Source organism: Alligator mississippiensis, chromosome 4, assembly GCF_030867095.1.
Source record: "Alligator mississippiensis isolate rAllMis1 chromosome 4, rAllMis1, whole genome shotgun sequence".
Taxonomy (NCBI): Eukaryota; Metazoa; Chordata; order Crocodylia; family Alligatoridae; genus Alligator; species Alligator mississippiensis.
In genome coordinates this window covers 201,439,791-201,461,898 of record NC_081827.1, presented here as the reverse complement: position 1 = coordinate 201,461,898, position 22,108 = coordinate 201,439,791, and the positions used below count along the sequence as shown (strand labels likewise).

At 42.1% G+C, this 22,108-nt stretch overlaps 1 protein-coding gene across 1 annotated transcript in view; it reads left to right on the top strand.

Annotated features, from left to right (window-relative positions):
* Positions 1–3,370: 3,370 nt before the first annotated feature.
* ITGAV (integrin subunit alpha V) overlaps positions 3,371–22,108 on the top strand; it is a 79,925-nt gene continuing 61,187 nt past the window's right edge. The window contains exons 1-2 of the mRNA XM_006275625.4: positions 3,371–3,653; positions 9,899–10,026. Coding sequence (XP_006275687.1) covers positions 3,472–3,653; positions 9,899–10,026 — 310 coding nt within the window. The 5' untranslated portion in view covers positions 3,371–3,471. The remainder of the gene's footprint in view (positions 3,654–9,898; positions 10,027–22,108) is intronic.

Sequence of the window (22,108 nt, the reverse complement as noted above, 5' to 3'; positions counted from 1 at the left end):
GGCCATAGGATTTGTGCGACTGGTCCATCTAGTCAAGTATCCCTTTCTGTCAGGGATACTACTCTGGAGGAAGATGCAAGAAAATGATGATGAGAAAACATCTGTTCCTAAGAGAAATTCTTAAATCCATTAACTCTTTTCTTTTTGTCTAATGTAACTGTAGATTTTTTTATCCACATAAATCCCCAATCCTATTTGAATTTGCTAAACTGGTGCAAGTCTGTGAATTTGGGTTCCACCTTACTTATACACTACTTTGTTTTTTTAGTTTTAAAATGGTTATTTTAAGTTTAACGGAAATATTTATCTTATTTTGGTATTTTAAGAAATGGTAGATTAGGGTAAAAGAGGTACCCCATCTGGACTAAAAAAAGTGTATACTTATATGTCTCTATAACTTTCCCTCTTATTAGCACCCTGTCTAAACTGAACAGCTGTTTCAATTTCTCTGCCTCTAATCACTTCATTATCTTTTTCCAAATCCTTTCTTTTTTCAGTCCATACCTTTTGCTCAACAGTAGGGAGTGGCATGGGGCCAGTTCGTGGGCCAGACCGGTCCCATGTTCCAGACCCAGCATGCGTCCTGGAATGGCTGGAGTGGGTACTACTTGCAGCTGGGTCCTGCTCTGGCCTATTCCAGGCTGTGCTGCATGGCCCTGGAGTCGCTGGCATAGGGCTGTGTTGTACAGCCCCAGAACCCCAGAGTGGCATGGCCCCACAGTAGCACATGGCTGCTCCTGGGCTGTGCTGCATGCAGTGGCTGCTCCAGGACACAACTGGAGCACATGCTGCATGAGCCACATGCAGCCATCTAGCAGGTCCCACATGTTGCCAGTAACCCATAGGCAGTACCAGCAGCCAGATGATATATGGCTATGCAGGATGTATCCAGCCCACAGGCCATATCTTTGACTGCTACACACCCCTGCTATACAGTATTCCAAGCACATAACTGCTATACTATAAATTATATTCCATCTACTTATTTTTTATAACACTGGTGTACCTTTGTGTACACCTGGTTCCCACTGAATTGTTCACAGTGAAATCAAAGCCTTTCTTGCAGGGGGCTGACATTAATTTGGATCTGTTAAATTTTACAGAGTTCAAGCTTTTCCTTTCAGTGTATATGGCCTTGTATTTGTCACACTGGATCTAATCTGCCAGTACATGTTCCATTCACCCACCTGTTTTGAAGTTCCCCAGACTCTCCTCTATTCTGGAGTAATCTAAATCTAAATATTTCCCCCTTTCTAATAGATCTTTTGCTGTTAAATAAATATATTGGACAACATTTGCCTGCCTACGGCAGTGGTTCTCAACCATTTTTTAGACTCAAGGTACCCCTTGAAAAATGCGAGCTTTTATTTTTCACTTGCTTTTAGACTACAGAAAAATAATAAGAGCAATACTCCTGTTACAGAGAACTCAGAAAGAACACAAAAGGTCAGAATGTGGATTCCTATTGGAAATCTCATTTTATCATGTCTGTACACCTAAGAGGGTTAACCTTGTGTGGCACCCTTGAAAGGCTCTCAGGGCACCCCAGGGTGCTGTGTACACTCTCCTAGTAACTGTACGTGCACGTCTGCCTTAGTGGGTCTCTACTTCACAAAAAAAAGATGGCTCTTAGCGTCCATTCAGTGTGCATGATAAAGCTATATGTTTTCAGATCTCATTCAAAAGCTAGCTCTGCAGAAGGAATTGTGCAATGCTTAGCTTGGGCCTAAGGAAGCAAAATGACTCCTCCACCCACTGCCCTCATTGGCTTTGGCTTGGCATATATTTGAGGGGCTAAAGAATGACCGCCTCCTCCCTCCTGGGATTTGAGCCTATTGTTTCAGTATTCCTATGGAGGAGGGTGTCTAGATAAAAACCAGGCTTTTACATCCTTCTAAACCAGTGGCTCTCAATCATTGAGAACCACTGGCCTGTGGAATTCCAAGGCACATTTCTAGTCACCTCCCACCATGAGAGAATTGGAAGTTTATTTTTTCTCCTTTGCTTTTCTTGTCTGGAGTCCAATGGCATTTTACGCCTTGCCCTACTCTGGGCATCTTTACAACGTGCTTGGGGCGGGGGAGGGGGTAGGCACTTTAATTAGAGTGGCTCTCGGGAGCCACTCTAATTAAAGCGCCCACAACATCTTGTGGGCGGCCTCAGTGTCCTGTGTTTTCAGCGTCCCACACACTTCAAAATGGCTGTAGGGGCACTTTAACTAAAGCTCGTTTGACAGGCTTTAGTTAAAGCACCCCGCCACCATTTTGAAGTGCTGGGATGCTGCATACACAAGACACTGACGCTGCTAGAGGATGATTAACCAAGTCTGCTCCGATGTGCTGTGATTACAGTGTTGCAGAACAGGCGCCCCATACCTCTACTGGCACCCTCTATTCCTTGGATAGCTTTTTAGGAAGGGCTTCAAGTCACCTTCCTCCCCTATTTTACACCAGACACCTCTAACCAGCTTGAGGCTAAGTCTGGGCCAAATAAGCATATAAAGCTAAGGGTGAAGCTACAATTTCCACTTCCACCCCAGTAGGGGCACGTAACTTGCCAGTGTCTGCAGTAAAGCTTGTTCACTCACACCGTGTCCTCTACACCTCTCAAAGTTACAACTTGTTAGGCAGGAGTTTAACTCAGGGCCCTGCAATCCAGCTGTGTCAGGGCAACTTCAGTCCACCCCAGGATGATAAAATGAACAATTTTGCAGTCCTCCAGCATCCCAGGATGCATAGGCAACTGGTGGGGGAACACAGAGGGGCATGTGCCCCCCCCCACATTGGGCTGCCCTGCTGCTGCCGCTGGCATGTGCGGGGGCTCACCAGCTCTGTCCCTGCTACCAGGACACCCTGCTCCCAGCTCCAGAAAGGAGCCTGGGTGTCCTGGCCGGCGCAGACAGAAGCAACCGCTTTTGCCCCTGAAAACACCCTGCATCTGTGACTACATGGACGTGCCCGGCTGCAGGGCGCTTTCAAAGGGCTGGATCCTGCGAAAACCGAGCCCTTGCGGCAGGAGGCTTCAGATGAAGACGCTGCAAGGCAGAGCGGCTCCAGTAACGTGTGTGCGCCCTGCAGGGGCAAGGCAGAGCGCTGCCCACCAACCCCCGGCCTGCCCCTGCTCGCAGGCTGCAACTCCCCTCGCCTGGGGCACACGAAGGATGCCACAGCCGTGCTCCCCGCACTTGCGCCTCCAGGGCCGGGCCCTCAGCCCGGGAGAGGCTGGGCGAGACGGAGCTCCCGGAGACAGGGGAGGGACGAGGCCAGCGAGGTAAGCAGCCCCGGCCCGGCCCGCGCTCCTCCCCGCCCGCTTCCTGCCCTCCCCGCGCGGGGCGGCGCCTCGCATCGGCCGGAGGGACAAGGGGAGGCGACAGCGGCTCCTCCCCGCCCCCGTCCCCGCCTGGAGGAAGAGGGAACAGGGAGCAAAACAGGCAGCGCCCGCCGGCCCGACCTGACCCGATCCGACTCGACCATGGCTCGCCCCTGCCTCTGCCTCGTCCTCGTCCCGCCGCTGCCGCTCCTGCTGCTGCTGGGCCGCGGGCTGGCGCCGGGCAGCGCCTTCAACCTGGACGCCGAGCGCCCCGCCGTCTACTCCGGCTCCGAGGGCAGCTACTTCGGCTTCGCCGTGGATTTCTTCGCCCCGGACCCCTCCTCGTGAGTCCGCGCCCCCCGGCCCCGGGGTTTTGCCTCCAGAAAGTTTGCACTTGGGGGTGACAGCGGGGGGCTGAGAGGGCAGCAGCGCCCCCAGGGCAGAGCCTTGCCCTGCCCCTGCCCCAGGGCTGGTCTCCTTTCTGGGCGTGGGAGAGAGGAGCAGGCCCCAGGGCTGGGCTGCTTGCACCCTCTGGGAGGGCTGCGTTTTGTGGCCAGCAGCGCAGGGCAAGCCCGTGGGTTGGGGCAGCGTTTCCCAACTCAGAAGTGGGTCACACGGTCACAAGAATATCTGAAAGTGTCACTGCTCGGCCTCTCAGTGGCTAGGATCAAGCATAGGGAGCCTGCGAAGTCCTGGGGACTAAAGGGTCTGGGATGGAGGATGCTAGCTTGTAGCACGGGCATCCGAACCCCAAAACCTCCTCTGGACTTGGACCTGTGCAGAGGGTGCTGCCAACAGATTTGGGAGCGTCTGAAGTCCTGGGGCGACAGGCCCAGGATGGAGGACGCTGGTGGGTTGTACAACATGATGTTGGCAAGGATTGAGTGCTGCCTGCTCAGTCCATTTGGTGTTTGGAATGAATGAGTTCTGCTCAGTTGATATGATTTGGAACTGATTAGGCTAATTTGACCTGGAATACGAAATATATTTAAAAAAAAAATGTGTGTATGTGTGTATGTATGTATGTGTGTATGTGTATATATATATTAAAGGGTCCCGAACCAACTTTAAAAATGGATCAAAACAGACAAGGTCCTTTGGGGAAGTCCTGATTCCTTTTATTAGACCAACTAAAATAGTTGGAACGATTCTTCTTTGCAAGCTTTCAGGTACAAACATTCTTCATCAGGCAGAGGGAGCATTTCACAACCAACACCCCTGAAAAATGGATCAACAAACTTTAAACATGGATTCTCCTTTAAAGGAGAAAAATGTGGGAAACCAAGCCTTTTCCCTTGCAGGCTGGCAAAGTTCCAGCCTGCAAGGGGCTGCCTAGGGCCCCTCCTGCCCCACACGCACCTCTCTTGCCCCCACACTAGGGGTGGTGGGCAGCAGGTTGGGAGTGAGGGGCACTAGGTCAGAACTGGCGATCAATATTTACAAATGGCGGCTTGGTACAAAAATGATTGAGAGCCACTGGTTTAGAAGGATGTAAAAGCCTGGTTTTTATCTAGACACCCTCCTCCGTAGAAATAGTGAAACAATAGGCTCAAATCCCAGGAGGGAGGAGGCGGTCATTCTTTAGCCCCTCAAATATATGCCAAGCCAAAGCCAATGAGGGCAGTGGGTGGAGGAGTCATTTTGCTTCCTTAGGCCCAAGCTAAGCATTGCACAATTCCTTCTGCAGAGCTAGCTTTTGAATGAGATCTGAAAACATATAGCTTTATCATGCACACTGAATGGACGCTAAGGGCCATCTTTTGTGAAGTAGAGACCCACTAAGGTAGACGTGCACATACAGTTACTAGGAGAGTGTACACAGATTGGGCATGTACCAGCTTTGCTAAACTCTTCTTGCAGGTACTTCTGGGACAAGTAACTTTTTTCCTTCCTTGTTTTTGCATGTCCTTGTAGTTAAGGAGAGAGTCACAGATTTTGTGATTAAGGGGCATGTCCAGATGAGCGCGTACATGCATTTCTCCGGGAACAACTAGCAGGGCACAAATTTGTGCCACTGCTAGTTGTCCCTGGGAAATGCCCCTGCACGCTTACTGTGGCGTGGGACATATTGCCCTGAATGGGGTAGGGGAAGCTGAGGCCAGCACCTGGGCTGGCCACACCTGCTTTACCTGTGGTCCTGGTGCTTCCCAGGACTGCAGTAGCAGCAATATGGACACATGGAGCCCAGCTGGCAGCTAGAGCATGGATCTGGCTGGCCAGGCTCCCGTTTTGGGTGGAACATGCTGCTGCCATGTGCACTGTCCCACTTTTTTCAGTGCCCTTTTTTGTTTTGTTGCTGGGATCTCCCAGTATCTAAATTTGGCTCCGCACTGCAATTATACAGTGCAGAGACCCAAATCACATACACAGGGTGTGTTTTGCAGTGCTTCAAAAGCCTCTGAGGCACTTCAAAGTGCATGTGTGTGCTCGTGTGGACATGCCCCATATGGCCAATTTTCTTTCTGGTTCTGTATGACTTATCTGGGCATATAATCCTGGTAAACACACAAATCTAGGCACGTATGTGTGTTTTTTATCATATTGTAAAAAAGGAGCCTTTTGGTTTTAAAAAAAAATCTGTCCATATTATTTCTGTGACATGTTTCAAAAGAACAGGAGTTTGCTCTGATGACTTATGCCACGTGATCAGAATATCTGTTTTCCATAGTCTTGGGAAGAAGCTCATTTGTCTCACTTTCTACTATCCTTCCCAAAGGCAATCATTATATTTTATAAGTGCTGTAGCTGTGCATTTTGTGAAGCACTTAAAGATTCTAAAGATGAAAAATGCTATATGGATGTGCACTGTATGAAGATGTTGCAGTTTAATTTGAATTGACACCTTGGATTAAGCATGACATAATTTGTGATTCACAGAGATGTTAGTTCATCAAGCCATAAAAATTGGTGTAATAGTAATCAACCATACTCTATTTTATTGTGTCTCAGTTTTTGTCCCGTTCTTTCCCTCCTCCATCCATGCAAAACAACTTTTATATCTCTTACATTGGGGAATTTTCTGTCCCTCTTCTGATGTTAGCATGTAGAAATTGTTTACAAAATCATCACACATTAAGTAACCAACGCTTTTTACAAAGTTTTCGCCTAATTTGCATTTTTCATTTTCTTCAGATAAAGAGAGGCTGCACTGTCTTAACTTGTAAACATTGCAACATCTTTTCTGCTTCCCTCATCTTGCAGGAGTTTTGCTTTTGGGGTAAAAAATGCTGCTGAGCACGCATAAGAAATTACAAGTAGATTGGTAAATATACAGTATAAGCAAATAATACCTGGATATTTTCTGATCTGACTTCCACTAGAGTCAGTTATGGGAATTTTTCCATTAATTTTAATGGGAGTTAAAGTGACCTCCTACTGTCTTGCTGTAAAAGAACTTTCTTTTATTTAATACCCAGAGCTAACTTTCCAGATCATCAGCCAAATGAAGCACATCTGAATATCCTGGAAAATATGTTTTTCTTCCTATTACTTTGCACAGTACCCATTAAAAATTAAGTATTCCAAATCTTTATACAGTCAAAATATGTGCATTTTATAATATGTTCAGCAGTGCTACAAATGGCTAGCACTACGGAAGAAAGAGACTTGGGGGTCATCATTGACCACAAGATGAACATGAGCCTGCAATGCGATGCTGCGGCTAGTAAAACGACCAAAACACTGGCTTGCATCTATAGATGCTTCTCAAGCAAATCCTGGGACGTCATTCTCCCCTTGTACTCGGCCTTGGTGAGGCCGCAGCTGGAGTACTGCGTCCAGTTTTGGGCCCTACAATTCCAAAGGATGTGGAGAAGCTTGAGAGAGTCCAGAGAAGAACCACGCGCGTGATCAGAGGTCAGGAAAACAGACTTTACGACGACAGGCTGAGAGCTATGGGGCTCTTTAGCCTGGAAAACCACAGGCTCAGGGGCGATCTGGTGGCCACCTGTAAGTTTATCAGGGGTGACCACCAGTATCTGGGGGAGCGTTTGTTCACCAGAGCGCCCCAAAGGATGACGAGGTTGAATGGTTATAAACTACTGCAAGACCGTTTTAGGCTGGACATAAGGAAGGATTTCTTTACTGTCCGAGCCCCCAAGGTCTGGAACAGCCTGCCATCGGAGGTGGTTCAAGCATCTACATTGAACACTTTCAGGAGTAAATTGGGATCCTATGACCCTAGCTGACTTCCTGCCCTTTGGGCAGGGGGCTGGACTTGATGATCTTCCGAGGTCCCTTCCAGCCCTAATGTCTATGAAATCTAAGTCTATGAAATCTATGAAATCTTTCCCTGATTCAACAAAATTTAAGCTTCAGTACAGCAGATTTAGCCTGTGTTTATTCACATTCTTAAAGTTAAGCTATAAAATATTCTTGCCAGATCGTGGTCCCCAATATGGGAACTAATTAGTTGCCCACTGAAGTAAAGAGCAAATCTCCCATTAATGTCCACTATACAGGTTCAGACCTATGATTTTATATGATAAACAGAAGTGTCACAGTATAAAAATACAGGGATGAAAGCTTGTTTATTCTCTCGGCTGCTACGTGGGAGAAGAACTAACGATGAACAACAAGCTGCCTGATATTTGCAATGAGCTGTGGTGCAGAAATCTAAGAGCAGTGTTTTGCATCATGATTAGCAAAAGGCATTTAGTGAAATTAGTCTTGGATTTTGTTTTATGGTTTCTGTCAAACTTGTGAGGGGGGGTTGCTTTACTTCTGAACTTTTGCTGCTGCTTTGGAGAATAGCTGTTGATCACATACTTTTAACTTGAGTTAGCAAAGTTAAATGATAACAGAGAGTAAGTAAAGTTTGGCCCGCTAAAGCTTGTTGAATTGTCTAGCTAATTTAGTAATTCCCAAAATCAAAAGTAGCAATTTTATAGTTTGTTGTATCCCCCCTGGATGTTATGGTTATGAGACTAGATAATAGGAATGTCCAACTCTAGGTGCCAAGTGTTAGTCTTCCATCCGAGTATTAAAGAATTCCTTCTTTAGCATAGATGTTACGATACTACACCACAAGACAGAGGGGAAAATGAGCACTATTTTATTGAGACTAAAAAACTCTTACAAAAATCATGTTAGGGAGGATCACATATGTTGTGTTGCTTTTGCTTCTAGCATAACAATATATTAAAATACCTGTCTGTTTCCTGGTTTATTTTTATGCCCATGTAGTTCACACTTCTCACCTTACATTGGTGAGTGATTAATTCAACAGAACTATTTGCGTAACTGCCTGCTAGTGTGAGTAGGGGATTTACAGTCTGGCCCGCAGTACTATGTCTTTGAGCCTCTTGTCTGCTATGAGAGGAAGAGTGTCAGAGTTTATTCTGTGTTCACTCATGGAAATTATTAATACTCTTTCCCACAAAAAAGGCTTACAAAAACACATATGACTATATGATACAAGTCTTGTATAACATTAATGGAAATTTACCAGCTCATACATGAAATTGACTTTTTTGCTCTTTATTGTGGTGATAAATCTATGAATATTTTATTTGCCCCGGCAAATGAATTACTAAAATGTTGAATGTCTGCATAACATGTATTCCAGCTACACTTAATTTCCTTTATTAATAAATCTCACAGGGATTTTTAAAAAATAATTTTAAAAGTTGCTTTCATTTTATAAAAACTTCTGCTGTCTTGAAATTCTAAATATTACACATTCAGAAACAGCTGGGAATAATTTGGGGCAAGTCACCACCTGCTCAGTTGGTCTTCATTTCTTTAATTTGTGCGTATTCCTTCAAAAGGTGTCATTATATAATTTTCATGTTCCTTTTTCTCTTAAATGTTTCTGTTGTGCATAGGTAGACCATTGTAAGATGCCTTGATAATAAGGGTAGAGGCTTTTTTTTTTTGTTCTTTCTTTCTTTTTATTTTAATAATATGTCTTCAGGAATGTAGAAAACCCCCCCAAACCCTCAAGTTTATAATAATCCAGTTTCTGGAGGCATCTGGTATGCATATAAGTAGAGAATACTGTAAGAGAGAACATTTTTAAACTGCAGGTTCTAAGCATATTATCCTATAGTGACCACTGATTGGAATGCAAACATGAATATTCTTATCAGGAGGAGATTCTAAATGTAGAATGGATTTACTGAGAAATAGGATTAGTACTTAATGGATTTGAGTATGCAAATGTGTTGTTCTCATTAACTGGAATTCATCCAGATCATAGTTTTAAAAAATATTACTACTCGAGTGATTCCCTAGTGATGACATTTTAAGCCAAGAAACACTGGATTTTTAGCAAAGGTTTTTAAATTGTCTCTAGTTATGCCCTAGAAAATAGTTAAAGTTAAAATATTTGTTTGAAATCTTCAGAGTACACCAAAAACTCTTAAATTTACATCCCTGTTTTTTTCTGAGAGCTGTCTCTGGGTTTTGTGTGCAAGTCAGAATATGTTTTATTTAAACAGAGGGCCAAAACAACACCCCAATATGAACAGCTGACACACAAATAGTTTTGATCTAGATTTAAACATTGTGTCTAAGACTTTTGGTTGAAATAAATTAACAGTGACTTTGCTCTTGAAACCTCTCTTTTTGTTTTTGCTTGTTACTATAGGACATTTCTTCTGGTAGGTGCTCCAAAAGCAAACACTTCCCAGCCTGACATTGTAGAAGGAGGCCAAGTGCTGAAGTGTAACTGGAATTCCAACAAAAACTGCCAACCTATTATATTCGACTCCACAGGTAAAATATGTTTTATTGCACAGGTTGGCAAAAACACCTGCATGTTGTTGTGCCCAGTGCAGGTGGCGGGGGAACTGCAAGAGGCCCGATCCTTGTTATGGTATCACAGCCCCAGCCACTTCCCACTGTCTGCCTCAAAGTGTGCATGCTGAGCAAAATGACACGCATGCCGGGGATGCGTTGTGCCCTGTTCTGTTGGATGCAAATGGATGGGACTCGTGATTCTTTCCCTGCCCTAATTGATTTTGGTGACACAGAAAGAATTCATATTCACAAGGAGCTCATGACTGCATTTGGCTTGTTTGCAGTCAAGCCTGACTCTCTCTTTCCTTGCTCATTGAGAATTTGATTTGGTTGATGCATATTGAAAGCTTGTATGATTGCAGGTCACTGTTTTTGTTTTTTAACTTGATTATTTCCTCATATAGAGGGTGCCTTATATAATGATTAGTCCCTCGTATATGTTAGGTGTCTTACTACTTCTTGAGGATCCGAGCCACAGCATCTTAGAAACACTCCTTAATACAAAAAAGGAAGAAATATTATTGAGTGTTTCTAAGATGCTGTGGCTCAGATCCCCAAAAGGTAGATAGGCACCTAACTCTTAATGAAATCAATGGGAATTTTTTCCTAAGAGAATGTGTCCGTTGAGAATATAACAAGAAACTTTTGTGTGAGCGAGAGCTATCTTGACCTTCATATGTGCATCTCTCACTGAAATTACATAAAGACCTTCAAATTGAAATTTTAGCAGTGTAAATTCAAACAAAATGAAACAAAACAGAACAAATTACCAAGAACTGTACTGTACGTTTCCGTTCTGTTGGTTTTTTTTCTGTTTCCTTGCAATATTTAACTCTTATCTATGACAGGATTGCTGGTCACTAGCAAGCCATGTGGTTTTGCCAGTCACTTGTTTTGACAGTCTTAGGGATTATTATATTTTCTCAACCTACAGTATGGTAGAGTGAAGAAGTTACTCTTTCATTTAATTAATTTGTGAGCAGAGTTCTATTAACATGTACGCTTATTCAATCTGCATAAGATTTCCTGGAAGTTGTTCTTTTACCATAAATTTAAATGCTAAATGTGATGTGTAGAATACATAAACATCATTTGAAGCTTAGTTTCTTAAGATCTTGCATTTTTTGTAAGGGAAAGAAAAAAACATATTTTAATGTTCTTTAGGCTATTTAACTTTGGCCCACCTACCAGTTTGTCATCTTAGAGTAGATCTACATAAGGGGACATAGCCAATTCTAATGTAGCTGATTTTGGGATTGTGTTGTATTTTATCACTTCTCTTTACAGATGTATGATTCAGGATTCAGATTTTACTGATGTTTTCCCGACACAGGTGTATGTGTATGTGTTACTCTATTTTTATTTCTGAGCTAGGGAAGGTAAACATTTTAAAGTGGAACTTGGATATATGACAGGCAGTGAATTTGGAAGTTAGTATCAGACACCAAAATACTTGGTTTTCTTAAAATACTTAATGATAAGGGTAATTGTGTGATGAATTGTGGAAAAAAAATTCCTAAAGCAAGTAAGGTGCTTCACAATAAAAGTAGACTAACTACTTAAAGTCAGTAGCAAAACTCCCATTGACTTCAGTAACCCAGGATTTCACTCTCGGTTTTTGCCTTAGGGAATTTGCAACGTAATTTCAGACATGAGTGAAATGAAAGGCTTGTATATGGTATGCTAGGAAGAAACTTAAGGTGATCATACAGTTGTTCGATTTAGTCTTGAGTGTCAATTTTACAAAAACACATCTTACTAATATAGTCCTAACAGTTTGGTTTTTTTTTCCTTACTAACTGAAAAAAGAATATACTGGTATTAAAGCTGTATTTAGGGTACTGTGGGAATCTGGCTGGGTCATGCAACTCATAGTGTGGAAATGGACTCTAACTCGGTGTTAATAAAATAGTTTCCATTTTAATATGTTAAGTGCATTTTAAAACGGAGACAATGTCACTGTGTTGGCACCATTATTAAACAGCAGAATGCATCTCCAATTCTTTCTCTTTGATGCCTTTGTATTTACTGGGTTAAACTTAAAATACCATCTTGAACATCTGTCTTTATCAGGAATGCAAAAATAAACAATTTTCAGGTTCTCCAATTCATGTCTTTTTCTACACCAGTCAAGAATGTTCCTCTAAATTGGATCCCCCCCATGAAAAGATGCCCAAGGGGTAAGGGGCAAGAGAAGATGTACATCTTCAGTGGAAATCACAATTTGTGATTTATGTTCTGAATGTATACAGTAGGCTTTCCAATCAGTATGGCAGGCCAGGGAAATAGATCAAAGGTCTGGCTGCTGCATGGTATGTCTGTTTACCATACATTTATATGTTACTGGGCAAAAAAAATATTTTGTTCCATTTTTTTGCCTGTAGGTAATGAACAAGTTAGTTTCTTGGAACTTAACTATAAGACTAGCAGACTTTATCACACATTAATCAGTCACATGTTGTCATTGAAACTTAATTTCTATGTGGTTTGAAACACTGCATTTTTCTGTACATTCATCAGTAATTAAAAACATATATATTAATGTTCCAGAAAAATAGGACAAACAGTGTGTTAAAACAACATAAAATCTTTTTTCCCTGTGATTTCCTTAGCATCATTCAGCCTGCAGTTGAGACTGACAAGGCAATGTGGCTCTTGCTGTCATGTTTTAAAAAGTTACAAGTTCTTGGTCTCTTTAGCCCAGCAAATTTATTGAGATATTTTTTTGAAGTCTGTACCAAGTGTGGTTGCCAGTTGAGGTAATTCAGATGTTGTACTACACAGACCCTTGTTGTAACAGTTATGAGAAAATTAAAATTTAAACATCATATCCATAATTTTATAACTTGGAGTTTCTTTTATACTTTGTCCCTTAACTCAGCAAATTGTTCTTTCTTTTAAATGTTCCTCAGATTTCTGCTTTGCTTTCCCCATAGCTCCTTTTAAAGAGGGTTCTGGAGTAAGGCCTGAAAACGCTCCCAGAAACCATTTTGAAGATTCTGAAGTCTAAACAATTTCCATTCAATGAATTGCTTTCAGTAGTAGATCATATGTTGGGAATTGGATAGGTTTATGATGATTCCCCAATGCACGGAGTAGATAATAACTTAACCCTCTCACATCACATATGTACTTGTCCATGTGTGTTTTGGATGGTGACCTGCACAGAGCCACTGAAACTATTCAGGCTCCCTCATCACTACTTTTCCAGTTACACAAATGTAATGGTGTTTGGAAATAGCAATGCAAAACAGATTATTCACAGAAATATTTAGCTGTTCTGTGAATCTGAAACTTAGCATCTCTTTGTGCTTGGACTAACATTTAGTTATTTTTCCTTATAATTACTCTTTTAATTTTGGGCAATCAGTAAAAAAAAAAAAAAAAAAATCAATTTCTTAAGGTAATATAAACATTTGACTATGTCTTTGTTTATGATTTGTAATATGGGCATGTCATCAGTGCTGCCCGTTGGGGAGGCATTGCAGACTTGTTTCTTTCTTTCCTGCAAGGTCTGGGTTTTCCTCCTAGGCTTTAGCAGAAGCCTTCTCCATGCTAGTATTTTTAGTTGAGTAGTCGATATGCATTAATTTCAGGGACTGCTTCCTGATAGTGTACCAGGGAAAATGAATTTGACCACAGAGGAAATCGCACAATGCACCATTGTAAGGAATGCTATGATAAGCATGTTTCCTAGCAAGTTGAAAGTATGAGCATGCTGTTGTGCCATATAATCAATGTTCCCCTTTGCTTCTGTTTTGAAGGTCCTCTGAATTGCCAGCTTTGCAGCTGAGGGTTTCTGGTAACACCCCCTGCTGTTGTATTTGTCTTTCTCTGTTCAGTTTTCTCTATCTGCTCTGTTCTTTGGTCTGTTTTCATCCTTTCCCTTCCTTTTCTGTTTGTCTGTTTTGCTCTTCTGCCAAAAGCTATGTCCTTTTCTCAACTCCTGGAGACATACTGACACCAGAATCATTATTTTGAACCCCAAATCTAGTTTTTCCTCCATTATTTTGCTCCGCTCCATGATAGTAGCATCTAAATATGAATTCACTCTTAGACATTCCAAGTTATCACTTGAAAAGTTATTAATTCTTTGATAGATAGTAATAATTCAATTTTTCATTTCTTAACTATCAAGTCCTTGGCATCTGTCGACACATCTGGCTCTTACTTGAAGTCTTTGTCAGTAGTCCCAGGACTGAAGAGGACATGTGGACAGAACTCATGGATTTGTTTATAACCAGGGGAGAAGAGGGCTAGAAAATAAATAATCCTAACTGTGTTAGTTAGGGTTTTGTCTTGCCAGGTGACAAAGCCAACTTAAAACAAGCCAGTTAATTATAAACAAATCAGTTGCTTCTCATAATCCAGTCCTTCTTTTGTCATTCCTGGAATAGATATTTTCTTAGTTAAAACTGAAGAAGAAAACAACATTCTGGGTACATCTACATGTGAAATTAATGTGATGCAATAGACTCCAGAGCAGTTCGCGCCAGAGTAAACTGTTCCTACACTCACCATCTACACATGCACGCAGGACAGCAGAAATTTGATATGGGATGGAGCAGACCTTCAGCTGTCTGGTCTGACCTGGTGCAAATTACACCCCTAGTCACCATCTACATGTGCATTTCAGCACAGTGAAGTACTCTACTGTAAAATAGTACTGTCCCTGAATTGGTGGGAACTGTACTAATAGATGGCAACTTGGGCAGCAGCAACCATGAGATGATTAAGTTCAGGATCCTGCAGAAAGGAAGGAGAGTAGCAAAGTAGGGAACCTGGATTTTAGAAAAGTAGACTTTGACTTGCTCAGGGAACTCATGGGCAGAATCTCTTGGAAGCAAGTCTGAGTGGGAGAGGAGTCCAGGAGAACTGGCTGTGCCTTAAAGAAACCTTATTGAGAGTGCGGGAACAAACCATCCCGATGTGCAGGAAAACTAGCAAGTATGGCAGGAGACCAGCTTGGCATAGCAGGGAACTCTTCAGTAAGCTAAATCACAAAAAGGAAGTATATAAGAAGTGGAAACTTGGACAAGCAGCTAGGGCGGAGTATGAAAGTATTGCTCGGGCATGCAGAGATGAAGTCAGGAAGGCCAAAGTGCAGTTGAAGTTGCAGTTGGCAAGGGACATGAAGGGTAACAAGAAGGGTTTCTACAAGTATGTGGGCAGCAAGAGGAGGATCAGGTAAAGTGTGGGTCTCTTACTGAACGGGGGAGGCAACGTAGTGACAGAGGATGCAGAAAAGGCTGAAGTACTCAATATCGTTTTCACTTCAGTCTTCACAAGCTAGGTCACCTTCCAGACTACTGTACCAGGCAGCACCATTTGGGGAAGAGGGGAGTAGCCAACTATGATGAAAGAACAGGTTAGGGACTGTTTAGAAAAGCTAGATGTGTACAAGTCCATGGAGCTGGATGGGATGCACCCGAGGGTACTGAGGGAGTTGGCTGATGAGTTTGCAGAGCCACTGGCCATCATCTTTGAAAACTCATGACAATCGGGAGAGGTCCTGGATGATTGGAAAAGGGTAAATATAGTGCCCATGTTTAAGAAAGAGAAAAAGGAGGATCCAGGGAACTATAGATGAGTCAGCCTCACCTCAGTTGCTGGAAAAATCATAGAGCAGATCCTCAAGGAATTTATTTCTAAGCACTTGGAGGAGGTGAAGGTGATTAGCAGGGATCCTGTTTTTCTCTGATAAAAAATCACAAATTCTTTGACAAAAACCCCAAAATCCATTATTAAAATTAAAAGCCTCCTGCGGCGCCCCCCCAACCCCTCTGCCCCCAAAGCCATCCCAATACTGCTGGTGACCCTCACTGCCCCCACAACAGCCCCCCCTGCCCTATTTGTGCCTCTTGCCCCCTCGCCCACAGCCCTTGCCCCCCAGGCCTGCCAGAGGAGGCCCCCAGCTGCCTGGGCTATGGGGCCAGGGACCCAAGTCTGTAGGTCCCTGCCCCCAACAGCAGGCAGCCGCAGCAGAAGCAGTATGGAGCCAGCTCCCCCACTGCTGCCGCCTGCTCAGGTGGGGCCGGGGCCAGCTCCTGGTGCCCCCCCCCCCAGCCATGACCTGCAACCCCCCAGCCCTGCCAGAGGGGGTCCCCAGCCCCCTGCAAGTCCCACTTACCTCAGGCTCCAGGAGAAGAGAGAGGCTAAGCTGAGCCCAGTGGAGCTGTGGCTGAGTGAGAGCCTCAGGCCCTGCCTTCCCCCTCCCACTCTGGGCATGGCTGGGGTTTCCTGCCCTGTTTGCAAACAGCTCTTACAGGCTGGAGCTCAGCCAGCCTGCAGAACTGTTTGCAAAAGCAGGGAATCCACGGGTTTCTCTGCTAAAAGGAGAAATCCACATTCTCTCTGTTTTCTCATGGGAAACGGAAAACCCGGATCCTTGGTGATTAGGAACAATCAGCAAGGTTTCACCAAGGGCAAGTCATGTCTGACCAACCTGATTGCTTACTACGATGAGATGACTGGCTTTGTGGACGCAGAGACACCAGTGGATGTGGTGGTGTACCTTGATTTTAGCAAGGCTTTTGATACGGTCTCCCACAACGTTCTCGCAGGCAAGATAAGGAATTATGGGTTTGATGAATGCCCTGTAAGGTAGATAAAAAACTGGCTGGATCATTGGACTCAGAGGGTAGTAGTCAATGTCTTGATGTCTAGTTGGTAGCTGGTATCAAGTAGAGTGCCCCAGGAGTCAGTCCTGGGGCTGGTTTGGTTCAATATCTTCATCAATGACCTGAAAGATGGAATGAAGTTCACCCTCAGCAAGTCTGCAGATGACACCAAGTAGGGGGGGAGTAGTAGATATGCTGGAGGGTTGGGTTAGCATTCAGGGTGACCTCAAGAAATTGCAGGGTTGGGTCATGAGGCTTAATAAGGACAAGTACAAAGTCCTGCACTTAGGACGAAACAATCCCATACACCGGTACAGGCTGGGTAGCAGCCCTGCAAAAAAGGACTTGGGTCTTACAGTGGACAATAAGCTGAATATGAGTCAACAGTGGGCCCAAGAAGGCAGTTTCCAAGAAGGCTAACAGTATATGAGTTGCATTGGTAGGTGTGTTGCCAGCAGACCAAGATAAGTGATTATTCCCATCTATTCAGCACTGGTGAGGCTACATCTGGATTACTATGTCCAGTTTTGGGCCCCCCACTACACGAAGGATGTGGACAAATTGGAGAGAATCCAGCGGAGGGCACAGAAATGGTGAGGGGGATAGGGTACATTACTTCTAAGGAGAGGCTGAGGGACCTGGGCTTATTTAGTTTAGAGAAGAGAAGACTGAGAGTGGATATAATAGCAGTTTTGAATTACCTGAAGTGTGGTTCCAAAGAGGATGGAGCTAGACTGTTCTCAGTGGTGGCAGAACAAGGAGCAATGGTCTCAAGTTGCAGCAAGGGAAGTTTAGGTTAGATATTAGGAAAAACTTTCTCACCAGGAGGGTAGTAAAACACTGGAATAGGTTACCCAGAGAGGTTTTGGAATTTCCATCCTTGGAGGTTTTTAAGAGCCAGCTAGACAAAGCCTTTGGCTGAGATGATCTAGTTGGGGATGGTCCAGCTTTGCGCAGTGAGTTGAACTAAGTGACCTCCTAAGGTTCCTTCCAACCCTAATTTTCTATGATTCTGTGCCTGTGACATTTTACTGCGAGCTAATTAGTCTACTCAGTAAAGCACAGAGTAGTTTGCTCTGTGCTACAAAGAATGAAAGAATGTAACATATCAGATATTAGAAAATTATCCTTTTGATGTATTAGCATATGTAGGTGCTCATGCACACAGGCATTTGAGGTATTGGGTGGGGTTTTGGGGTCTTTTCAGTGCTTTCAATTTATTGTTCTTGATATTATGGTGCACAGTGTCACTATGAAAGGCAAAATATTTATATCACACATTAACTGTTCCCAAATGTACAGATATTCCCTTATGGGACTTCTGAGCGATGCACATAAGTTACCATTGATTTAATAGTTTTGTGTGCGTGAAAACTGCATAGCGCTTTGTGTGCACATAAGACTAGAGTAAGCATCCAGAAAACTTACAGGTTCTGCTAATGTGTTTTGGTTTTTTTTAGAGCAGCCCCAGCCAAATGCTTCTATTTTTTCGCCTTTTAAAAATACATAGAACCAAAAATGCAGAAGCAGTCCAAAGCAAGAAAATGTTAAAACGGAACCACACTTTTGTTGCTATATTAAGGTTTCAAAATTAAGATGTTAAGCAGCACTGGTTTTATAAGCTTAACTTGTACTGCTGATCTACATATGAGAAATGCTATGTAAGGGTCAGTAATTCTTTCATTCCTATTTATCTTGTTCACAGATTTGTTTAATATAGCACTGTCATAAAATGGGAAGTTTCTTATATGCCTGGACTTCTGAATACTTTAACTACATAAACAAACTATATCTCCAGCACAGTTTCTTTCATTTGAATTTCTCCCTAAAACAAATTGGAATTCTCTATGTTCAAATTCAATTTCAGTGTTTTTTTTAATAGAAACCAATTGTTCAATACAAACACTATGGTGAGTTTTACTTCTAGAAGAACATGTGCTTTATGTGGAAGTGCATAATAATAATTTATCTTCCTTTGGAAATGCTGAATGTCCTAGTTTCCCCACCAAAAGGCTATAAAAAACTTGTGAATCATATTGGAGGGGAAAAAAAAAACATTGCTTACATTCACCCTCAATATCTGTCTTTGGAAAGGTAACTTTGTTAATAAAACTTTGTCTTTGTTAACAAAGCTTGGCTTCCTCCCAGTGAAAGAAGGAGGATTTTCCTTAGAATTTGTTTTAACCCCAACCCTCCCTCCCCCCCAAACAGGATGAAGATGAGAAACTCTTGTTCTTTTAATTGGCCGTAAAAGAATTCAAATGGTTCTTGTTTCTCTCTTCTCTTCCCCAATATGGGTAAATATATAAATATTATTTATTGTATTTATTTTGTAATAGCTACTGAGAGTCCTGATCATGGGCTGTATGCTGAGCTCCGCACACACACCTAATGGATTGATGCCCCAAAGAGCCAGCTTACAACAATAGAAATACTAGCATAGAATGGCAGAACATGTTTTTATTTGGCAACAGTGCATAATTTTTTTCCCCAAAAAACCCTAAACTTGGTTTGGACAAACCATACAGGAATGAAATGTAGCATGATAGATGACAAGTTGTTCCTAATCAGTTTTGGTAGAGTTCCCCCAAACCACTTACTTTTTATAGGAGCACACTTTATAAATAAACACAGTTATCTAGTGCTGAAAGTACTTTGCAAATCTTGCAAAGGTGATCAACTCCTAAGAAACTGAAGGTGTTTAATTTTAATTGTATGGACTCTATTTTTCATAGACCATTCACGTTATTTGTTCCCCCTTGAGAAGATTCAGCATATTCTTTCTTTGCCAGAAGAATTATCTTCAAACAAGTTATTGCAACATATAACAAAAATCCGGGAGTGTTTCCAGGAGAGCTGTCCATTCAAATCAACAGATATAGGTTTTGCTCATAATTTTTTTTTTTTTTAAATTGTGATACATAGTGAATGGGAGGGTGGATAACCTTTGTAGGCTTCATAAAATCTGGAGGTATGCCTCGGTTCTTTTTGCCAGGAGACATTGGAGAATAGGGTTACTATAAAGCTTTATTCTGGGAATGCACACCCCAGTTATTCTGGGATCCACTAACCATTTGGAGGCAATGTTAGTACACATGGAAGCAATATGTCATAAATAAATGTGAATCAAATTCCTCTACTGTGTGCTTTCTTCCAAAACAAAATTGTATTTTTCATCCTTGCAGGTCTCTTGCTTTGCTTTGTTAGTATGAAGAAAATTTAAGTTCATTCTTCCTTATGCAAGAGTCATCATCTTAGGTGGGAAAAAGGCACTGTAGCCATATTGTAAGAAAGAAACAAAGGAAACAGCAAGTTTTAGTTTTGCAGTTACAAGCTTCCTTTTTAACTTTTAAATGTAACTCATGTGTTAGCTCCTGAATAGCAAATTGGGCTGGAAAAATTAGTCTGTACTATTCCAAAATATTTAAATATACTGTGCCCTGTTCAGTATGACAACATCCATTATTGTCCTGCTTCCACATTAATTGAAATATTTTGAATTATCTGGTGAAATGCAAACAGTTCTATACACTGTTGCAATAGTAAAATATGCTTGTAAAAATAACTGCACTTTCTTGATAACTTGCCTGTTTTGGGGGCAGATCCAAAATTAGCTTAAAAAATGCTGGTTCATCCATAAGAAGCTCTATTGTTTCAGTCTTCTCTTACAAGTAAATGTAACAGATTGATGTATTGTTATGTTCTTGTTTAACTAGAAAAAGGGAAAAGATTTCTTTGGAACATTGCCTATTGTAGGCAATAAGGCATTGCCTTATACGTGCTCGGGCTTCGCCTTTTACTAAAGATTTCGTGACACTGGGACCTGGGAAAGTTACTGAAACTGTTGGAGATGCAAAGCTGACTAATGTGTGTACTGTTTGTAACCTTGGCATATTTTCTAGTTTTTTTTCTTGATAGTTTAAGTAAAAAAAAAATAAAAGACAATAATTCAGGCTTAATCTGACTGGATACAATTCAGCACTTTCCCAATTAACTGTGCTCTCTTTTCATCCATCCAGTTTGGAATACCGCAATTATCTGATATGAATTAGTTGTCTCAAACTTTTTTTAGCTGGAACACTCTTCAGGTCTATAACTTTGATCTGTGGTAAGAAAAAAATGAAGTTTTAAAAGTAAAAGTTAATAATAAACTCTTCCCATCCCCCATTTCTGAATTTACTTCCATTCTGTAGTGGGGAATCCCTAGACAACAATAGAGGGCTTTGTTTGGGAGCTTAAACCACCAGTCTGGCCTGGCTGTGTGCATTTGTGACCTATTTAGTTTTAGGAGGGCATATTAACTGCTTTGTGCAGCTTCATTCTTTCAGTACTCCATAGTTTAGGAACTGTAGATGTAGAGAGATCCTGATAGAAATGCACATTGTAAACTTAAATTTGCCTTCGGTTTTGTTCGTGTATTAAAGGAAATTGTACAAAATTCACTCTCCCCATAGAATAAGGAAGTTTTAGGAGGAGGTTGGGAGCTCTTGAAAATGATGTGATTTTTAGCAAACCACTGGTTTCGGGTTTTTTTTTTTTTTTAGTGGTAGAACAAAGTTTAAAAGCTGCTCATTTCTAAAGGCTACTGTTGTGGTTGAGCAGCAGACCAATAACCCGTATGGAAGACTGTTTCCTACTTTATAGTTGAGGGACTCATTCTGATTTCACCAACTTCTTATATAACTATAGGTCCATTGAAATTCAGCTGTTTATCTTTCTGGTTTACTGATGCAAGTCAAATATGAATCAAGCTTGGGGTAGTTCTGCTGAACAGAAGGTGGTGGGGGTAAGGCATAAAAATGATTCTACATCCCATCAGTTTTCAACTCTGGAAAAATTACTTGTGCTTGTATGATTAGGTAGATTCCTGCCTGACTATTGTGTCACTGGGTGTATCTGGATCATGTTTTTATGAATGTCTGTCTGGAACACAAAAAACCCCTTGCTTGCATCAGAGAAGGGGAAAAGAGCCTGTGTTTCCAGCATAGCTCAAGGGAAGTGACAGCGTTCTTCTCTGCCTTCTACCCCGCTTCTAAAAAAGTGGAAGATTTGTTTTCCCATTTATCTCTTAGTCATACAAACACACTTGCTGAGCAAGTGATACTCCTGCAGGAATCGGCCCCTTTCACAGTATCTGACTTTTGGTAAATATTATGTCATATGGATACCTTGGTTCATAATCCCCCATGTTGAAGTGCAGATTCAAATAGAATGGATACGATCAAATAGATTTGTTCTTTCTCTCCCTTTTTCTCTCTTGGCAAGTTTTAGCAAAGATAGGTACTCCATAAACACACTTTTAAGCAGCACTTTTGTACCCATTTAGAGAGAGACTACAAACAATGAACGTTATTAGTCCAAACTCAAAAGGCTCATGATTCACTATGTAGTTCATTGGGCTAGGCCCCACTAGAGTCAATAGCATTTCAAGCCATAGT